We start from the raw sequence: 9,079 nt of genomic DNA, 5'->3' as shown, positions 1-9,079 counted from the left end.
CCCCCCCCCGTGCCAACCCCAACCCCAACCCCCTTACAAAGGAAATTTCTACACTCAAAACACAGAGTGAATTTGCAATTCCCTACTAGCTGGTTGAACCTTGATTACAGTAATCAGTGAGAACATCTAATGAAGTCCACTTGGATTCAGATTCAGCAAAAGATAGAGATGCCTGAATCAGTTACTTATGTGTAGATGCTTACATGAGAGCTAGGTGTCTGGTCAATGGAGAGCTTATCAATATAGTTAGTGGAGACTGGAGAGCTACTCACCAGTTATTCATTTGGTCAAATACAGGTATGGATTAAAGGGTGAGCTGAACAGTTCTCTAGATTCTATCGACTATAATGACTAGACCTCCATTATATATAGTGGCAGTTTACGTATCTAGTTCAGATGTATACACTCATTTTAGGTACCTTAACCTGCAAACTAAATTTTTATCCCAAAAGATAAATAGAGATTAAAGCTACCTTCACTTGTGCCATCCAATATTGGGAATACTTTATTCTCCTATGTAAATGCTATGTAAAACCACAATTTCTCCATGATAAAATACTCTGCTGCTTGCCACGCTGGTACGGACATTTTACAACTTAGAGCTCAGAGGGTTTTGACTGAATGTAAACTTTTTGGCATTGCTGAGTGTCCATAACCGTATGTGTATCCATGGTAACTACAGAAGGGAAAGTATGGGTATATAATGCTTCTTAAGTAATACAGTGTTACGTTTTTCCTGGTAGACAGAGAGATGCTAGCTAGTCATAAGCATATTAAACAGCCTGTGAATATCAAAGTTGCGCATATACTCCTTACCAGCAAAATGGAAATTGTTTTAGTAGAATTTTAATGTGTGGTAATAGTTCAGGAATACAGCTACAAAATTTCTGGAGCTTCTGTTTTGAATAAAAGTGGGCAAACTACCTTCAGATCAATCATTTTAGTTAAATCTTCTTTCTCTTAATCTTATAGTTTAATAGAAAATCATAACTAATCATGCCAATCTTGTTGCTTACCAAAGAAAGGGCTAAATTATTCTCTGACTAATCAAAATGGAATTTACACCCTTTTAATGTGCTATATTCTTCTGTGATAGCCTAAACATGTTCATATAACCGTTTTTGTATGGTGTAAATTACTCAAGAATCAGCATGATATTGACTGTACTGCTGTATTTTTAAGTAGGGCTTTTTTCCTTGTTTTCTGGTTTTATTAATTATTTTTGGTTAGCAAAAATACAGAATATTTTAGACACAGTTATGACTGGTATTTAAAAAACAAAAATATCTGGACACCGTTTTTGTTTTATACTTTCCAGCTTTCATCCTGTGAATCTTGGTAAAGCCTGCAGGAACTGTAAGACTGTTGTCCTCTTGATACAAAACAGCAGACGTTGCACAATTCTGCAAGTAAAATTAAACACAAGGCACACTTTGGCACTGATGCTTAAATAAAAAAGCTTTGTATGCCTACTCCTTCAAGCATTAGGGGTCTACAGAGGTATGTATATGGATAGAAAATAGGTGTACATGAAGAGACACAAGCTTGAAAAACAAAAGCTATTTTGCTGTAAAAGTGAAAGAAAAAAGTCCAATTTTATATACAGGTAAAATGGTTTCTAAATGGAAGAGGGTTTTTTGAGTTTTACATGAGTTTTCAGCTGCTTTCTAATGGGACATACAAACTGAAGAAGGAATGCAAGCATAGGTTCTGATCCCACAGCAAATTTTTTCTCCAACTGCTGGCCCACAGAAATTTGGCAACTGTGGCTTCCCAGCCATGAAAGTAATCCATTGAGTGGAAATCTGGGGTTTTTTTCTTTTTTTTTTTTTTTTCCTTCCCATCTATGAGATACTAAGTTTGGTGTTTTGATGTCCTTCACAATGTCAGAGACTGACTATGCTTAGCACAGTTTCTATTTAAAGAAATAAGACTGGGACTCCTCAAGTTATTTTGAGGAGTCATAACATAACTCCTCAAGTTATGTTGTTTTCTGACAACGTTACTAGGTATGTTTTTCTCTGTTTTCCCCCTTTTTAAGCCATGGGGGTGGGGGGGCAGGGAGAGGAGAGAAGATAATGAAATAAAATTTACAGTCGCTGTATTTTGCCAACAATTTAATTATGAATCCAACAAAGATAAGAATAAGGCTGTAGGTCCTGAAGATTTTAATCCTTCCTGAGAAATCTGTCACGGTTAGAGCCCTCATTGAAAACAGGGAAAGGTCCAGCGGAGGAATCATAAGGAAGAAAACCTCCATTCTGGACCAGGATCAGAGAACAAGAATAAGGACTATAATCCAGCTTCCCTGTAAGTATCTGCAGCCTTTGAGGAAAGAATGCCTCCTTGTTTTTTCGGACTAAAATGCTTCAAAGTCTCTCATTCCCACACTGGTAAGTTAGGAAAGTAAAAGATCTAGACTCAGTTGTATTCCATTAACTCCATATCTGATGTTGGAGAGTATGATAACCTCAAGAAATTAGAGTAATGGAGCTCTAGAAGAAGGATAAACTGATAAACTACACAGAACTGTAGAACTGGAAAGCCTCTTGGATGCTCAGTACAAAGCATCACACACTCCTATTCCAAGGGAGAATCAACTGTAACGTTTGTGATTTTTGATATTTGTTTGTCTACTCTGTACTTAGAAACCTCAAATGACTTCCCGAGTTAATGACTTCCAACAATTCAGTTTCTTTTATCATTTAGTAAGTTTTTCTTATAATAGCTGTGCCAAACTATGCAGCCTGCATGTATTGTCCTGTTCCTGGATACATTCATAACATGTAGTCATGGAACCAGAATGATCTAGTCTGGTGATGTGCCTTCTGGCTGTAATTTTTCTTCGAAAGGAAAAGGCTAGTCTGATATATTAAATAATTCTGTGCTGGATCCAGAGCTAATTGCTTTGTTCTCATTTTAAGTGCTGTCCTGGAAGTGTCACAGTATATTTCAACATGTGAAGTTAGCTGGTTCAGTAATTGTGTTGATAAACAATAAAACCTACTGAAGTTTAAAGCTACTTAGTAATAACTAAGTAAGCCTTAAGTAATTTTAACAGTGCTCTGAGAAATATACTTTAAAATTTGTGGGACCTTTGTATATTTCTTCTAGAGGGCTGCATGGGCTGGAAAGATCACCCACTTCTGATGTAAGTAGACTCAATTCTCTAAGGAACCTGTGCATCTGGAATTCTGTGCATAGGAGGGAGCGAGCTGGATGTAATTCAAATATCATCCTTCAACACTCAAAGAACTGGTATAAAAGTATCCATGAAGTCTCTTTGCTCTTTTTTCTAGTGGAGTCTGGCTCCTGGAATTTTATTTCCGAAATAAATTACGGAAAACATTGCATTAACATAGGATGGAGGAAGGGGCTTTGGAAATAAAGGGCATGTCCATGTCTAGATGGCTTAATCTGCTACAGAACTCCCATAATCTATCCAGATATACAGCAACTGTGGTTATGGGTGCCAAATCCATCTATGCTGAAACTTGCAATAGATTCCATTTTGCCAGGAGAATAATCAATGGAAATTCCATTCAGACATCCCAGTTTATTCATCTCTTGGCTTTTCTTGTTGATTTACCATGGGGTGGGGGGCAGAAGGGAAGGATAAGTTTCCAGTTAAAGTGCCACAAAGCTCAAACTGGTTGTTTGGTAACCCCCTCCTGGTGGACAATAGTGTGTCACTTAAGCTATATACCTATGATGGCCTGGGAGTTTCATCTGAAAAATAACTGGGTTTTTTTTCCATGTGCTGTACCATCATATTAGAGATCTGTGGAAGTACTTAAGTGACATTCCTCACAATTTGAAAAGAAGACTCTATGAAAGACTTTCTTCATGGTTTGCTGTAAACTTTTGAACTTAACTTCCTTTTTGATCAGCCACAATAGCATTTGTTAACCTTACAGGCATAGCACAAAGCCCTTGTTTTCCCTTATTTGAAAAGTGGTGGGGAAAAGAATTTAAAATAAATACTAAACATTACCTCTTAATTGAGTCACTGTATTATGCATAATTTTTCATAGACAATTTAAATAATTTTAGTGATGTAAATATATGTACTGTGCTACAGAGGATGTATGATTTAACTGTAATAATAAGATTTTTACTTGGGATTTTTACTCTGAAGACAGCTAAGAAAAATCTCAGAGCTTCCCAAAACCACTCTTTCCAAAGAAACCACAATGTTACAGAGCCCTTTCATCATCCAGCACACGGTACTGTAGAACACAAAAATATACACTGTACTACTTTAAATTAATTCATATTTGCAGGAGGCAGTCTGTGTGAGTATGTGCAATTATGAAATGTAACTTTTTTTTCCTCTTGACTTTTTTAGCTGCCTCACCCCTTTTATTTGAACACATACATATGGTGTGTGAGAGTGAGCAAGCTCTCTGTAAATGTTTGGAAGGAGCATCTGTCAGACAATAAAACTTACAAGAAAACATGTTTCTCATTTAAAGTGTATTCACTAGAACTATTTCAGTGTTGGAATCAGTTCATTTGTATAGCTTGGAGGCATTAATAAGAGCAGAGAACTGTAAAGGCACCAGAAAACTCGAACTGTTGCTAAGAATCCAAGGTATTTTTTTAAAGCATTTCGTCTATTCGGCATCACAGTCTTCTGATAGGAACCTGAACCAGTTGACAGACAGGAAACCTGTCATAGTCCATCCAAAAAGATTGCAAACAAGAAGATGGCATGCTTTTTACAAACCTGGAAAGTCTAAAGATTACAATAATTGTTGGACCAAAGGGACCCTCTTCAGGCATAAATAGCAAGACTCCTACTGTCTTCTCTTGCAGACCAACTCAGCTGCCAGCAAAAGCAGGTGCTCTCCCCCTACCAGTGCTCCAGAGGAAATATTTAGTGAGTATTCACAGCTCTTTTTACAAATTAATATATTATTAGCATTTTAGTTATATTTGTATAGTTTTCTCAAAGGACAAAAGCATTTAAAAATAAGTTTTTAAGGCTGTTATTTTAAACAGTTGCTGGAGTTCAACAGTCTGATGCAATTACCATATTAATTTAAAAACAAAATTTGCACAACCTTTGACAGCAACTTTTAAAAAATATTGGTTTTTAACAACTGTGTAGCTTAAACAATCTGAAGCAATTACAATGTATTTTTTAATGCACAAGTTATGACAGCAAAGTAATTTATATAAATATGAAATGTATTTGACTTTAAATGTTATGCCATAAAAATGCCTTTGTAGAACACAAATTTAAAATAAATCATTTCTTTTGGCAAAGTAACCTGCAATTTAATCTTTAGAAGAATAAATATACCACTAATGTTTTCCACAGAAACAGTTGCTACTCTAATTAATTCAAGATGTGACTCTAGTAAGATTTCAAAAGAAAATCAGAAACAGATTTTGCTCAGAGGTAGTACTATGGACAAGGTTAAGATATTTTTATTTTCCTTAGAAATACTTGTCCCAGGTAGAATTACAGATTTGTAGCATATAGCATGGAAATATCAAACCCAAAAGCATTATAATAATGTTTTTAGAAGCGTAACAATTTTTAGTGTTTCAGATATATGCTTTCTTTTTGGTTATAACTTACGGTACGTTACATTTTATTAGGTAACTGTTATTCAATTTTGAGTTTAGAGTGACTAATATGGCTAACATATTTTTTTCTTTTTGTGTGGAAGGCAATGGAAAACCTGATGTTTGTCTACCGCTCCTGTAAAGTTATCTGGACATTGCTTATAACAATACTCGGTTATGCCAGCAGCTTGCCTGTGGGTGATGATTCTATTTGCACAGCAGAAGAACTTGCAAAGTACAGCATAATCTTCACAGGGAAATGGAGTCAGACTGCTTTCCCTAAGCAGTATCCACTTTACAGGCCCCCAGCACAATGGTCATCGATGCTAGGTAAGTGAAGTATGTACAGTTTTAAGAACAGATAAATCTCTTGACCGCTGTGATCCTTTTCTTCTTAGTAGTCACTTTTAAGATAACTAATGAAAAAGGAAAAAAATAGCCAAAGTTATTAAGAATGAAATGCAGAAATTGGAGTATCCACAATGCTTTAAAAAATCTACAACTGTTTTCAATTGACTTCTGTTTTCAATTGGCTGCAGCTGAAATAAACAGTGATAAGCCAAATGTTTTAGTGTTCACTCATTTTCATACACAATTTTTTTAACCTCAGAAATAAAACAGAGAAATTGAAGAAATAGGGACAATCTAAACCAGACTTTTATGTCATGTCACTCAAATAGGTGTTACTCATAGTTCTGACTACAGCATGTGGAAAAAAAATGAATATGCCAGCAATGGTGTACGTGATTTTGCTGAAAAGGGTGAAGCATGGGTATTAATGAAAGAAATAGAAGAAGCTGGAGAGAAAATTCAGAGTGTACATGGAATCTTCTCTGCTCCTGCCATTTCCAGTGGAACAGGACAAACCTCCACTGAATTAGAAGTGCATTCAAGACATCCCTTAGTAAGTAAATGTACATATTAATTTTAAAAGTTTATTTTATGCCACTAGCACACAAAATTAAATATTTGAGTTCTCACTTGTAGGAACAATATAATGCAAAGAGTTACTAAAAAGCATGTCACATTGCAGGGAGCACTGTACAGGTTCTATAAAGTAGAAGAGCATAATGACATTTCTTTCAAAAATTTTAAGTTAAAATTACTATAAGCAGGACTGGAACATTTCAAAATAAGTGATGCAATCCTGATGGATCATATTGTTTCATTAGGTTTCATTTGTTGTACGAATTGTTCCAAGCCCCGACTGGTTTGTGGGTATTGACAGCCTAAATCTCTGTGAAGGAGACCACTGGATGGAAGAAGTATCAGTAGATCTATTTCCATATGATGCTGGAACTGATAGTGGTTTCACATTTTCCTCCCCAAACTTTGCCACTATTCCACAGGACACAGTTACAGAGGTAGGTGTATACACATAGTTTAGCACTTCATACCTATATGTTTTGAGTCCTCCCTTTAAAAGATAACTATTCTATGACTAGACGGTAGACTCTCGTGAAACTGATTTCAGTGTTTGAGGCTGCTGATGCTCTCTCTATATGGATTTATTACATAGCTGATAACGTTACTGCTTTTGTTTATTTCCTGTATCTTTCAAATGTATCAGGTAAATGCAGATGGTTCATGAAAACTTGGCTCTACATTTAAAGTATTTTCTGTAAAAGCTACTTTTAGATTATTTTTAACAATTCTTAAAACACCAGGAAAATAAAAATATTCAAAAAAGTCCTAGCGTTACTAAACATGTATCTAAACAGAAAAATTCTTAGTAGTGAATACTGCTGTGGGGAGGAGTTTTCACTTAAAAACATTGCTGAAACCTGAAACTGTTACATTTGAGGGAAAGGAGCAAAGGGAAAGCAGAGGAGAACTTCTCCATTGCTATTGCAGTGACCCCACTTTCAATATCCTTTGCTCGCTCGATACTCTATATGCCTCATTATATACTTTGCTTTTGTCATTTAAGGGTGCTGGGGAACAGAGCATTTTGATTCAAAAGTTTTGAATACTGTAAGCATTCAGTCAGTCCTTTCTTTAAGGTCAGTTTTTCTAGAGCCAAATGCTGTGCTAATGAGTAATGAGAAAAGGAACAGAGAAGCTGGAAAACAATACACTTGGCCTCCTATATCCGTATGAGAGCTGCTGTAGCATACCTAATATTATTATTTAATACTCTTGCATTCTCCCTTGTAGCAACATCCACTTCATCCCATCAAACCATTCCATACATTGCTCTTTTCAATACCTCCCACCTCAGTCCTCTATCCAAAGGTTGGCACAATTCATTGTGCCCAGTCTCAAAGCATTATGCATAAAAATTCTAGGATTACCAGTAGTAGTTGTATGAACTGGTTATATGCATTTTACTTTCCGAAAAGTATTAGCATGATGTGTAAACATGATCTTACAGTTATCTTCTTACTAATATGATGTAGTTTCTTTAAGGTTCCCCTTTTTATTTCACAGATCACTTGTTCCTCTCCAAGTCACCCAGCAAACTCATTTTATTATCCCAAACTCAAAAATTTGCCACCTATTGCTCAAGTAACAATGGTGAAATTAAAGAAAAACCATCTGGGTCTTCCTGCACCTTATCTTAGTGTTCCAGCTAAAAGCAATGAAATAATAGACTCTGTCTCAGGTAAGTGATTAGTACTTTGACATGCTTGATTCTGTTATTCCCATTCATTCAGAAAATATCTGGCCAGTGATGTGGATGGAATAGGTGATTAGGCAGAATATTCTCCTATCTGCATAGGAATAGTTTCCAAACTCACACATAGGAAATAAAACAAGCCAGTTGACATAAAAGAGAATCCCTGAAAGAATAAGGAAGGGATTTCATATTTGAGCTGTGGTTCAAAGGTTTGAGTTATATACACAGTGAGGGTTTCTCGAGCCTTAGCATCAGCATAGATCAGTGAATTTTATGAGAAATAAATAACATTTGACCAGAATCAGAGTTCCCAAATTCTTTGCAACTTTGAAGTAAATACTCATCCTTAAGTTTTTACATGGCAATGGAGCAAAAGAACTATCCTTGTCTCCTTCCGGGTCAGAGGGCTTGAAAGTTATGTGCAATAAGAATTGATATAATTCAATTGATTCGGACATATTTGTGATAAAAACACACAAAAAATAATGTTCTTTCTCATTTTTGTTTTCTCAAAAATATTAGCTAATAACCTGGTTTAGGTAGGAAGACATACAAACTACTGAGTCAAGTCAATTTAAGGGTAATTTTCAAATCTCCAAATTAACAAATACTTTATTTGCTCTAAGGGAAAGATAGCCATTGGACAGTGTCCACCAAGATTTTATCTTTATACTTTTCTAGTGCATTTTTACAAAGTGTAAGAGGAAGGGTTAAGAATAAGAAGACTGACATCCTAAATACTATTTTAGAGACAGCAATAGGCTAAATCCCTAATGTATTCCTAGAATAGCTGCTATGTTCCAAGAAGAGCTTCTCCAGAGTAAGTCTGAAGACTGTGTGCCTCTAGCTCTGTGCTAAAATCACCTCACAATCACTAAAATA

At 35.7% G+C, this 9,079-nt stretch overlaps 1 protein-coding gene across 1 annotated transcript in view; it reads left to right on the top strand.

The window, feature by feature from the left end:
* The first annotated feature begins 4,781 nt into the window (after positions 1–4,781).
* The window catches only part of SPON2 (spondin 2, extracellular matrix protein), a 6,630-nt gene continuing 2,332 nt past the window's right edge, over positions 4,782–9,079 (top strand). Inside the window, exons 1-5 of the mRNA XM_009331891.1 lie at positions 4,782–4,882; positions 5,682–5,907; positions 6,258–6,481; positions 6,750–6,941; positions 8,008–8,182. Of these exons, the coding sequence (XP_009330166.1) occupies positions 5,685–5,907; positions 6,258–6,481; positions 6,750–6,941; positions 8,008–8,182 (814 nt within the window). The 5' untranslated portion in view covers positions 4,782–4,882; positions 5,682–5,684. The remainder of the gene's footprint in view (positions 4,883–5,681; positions 5,908–6,257; positions 6,482–6,749; positions 6,942–8,007; positions 8,183–9,079) is intronic.

Source organism: Pygoscelis adeliae, unplaced genomic scaffold (genome assembly GCF_000699105.1).
Source record: "Pygoscelis adeliae isolate BGI_AS28 unplaced genomic scaffold, ASM69910v1 Scaffold209, whole genome shotgun sequence".
Classification (NCBI taxonomy): domain Eukaryota; kingdom Metazoa; phylum Chordata; class Aves; order Sphenisciformes; family Spheniscidae; genus Pygoscelis; species Pygoscelis adeliae.
This window is presented reverse-complemented; position numbering and strand designations above follow the sequence as displayed.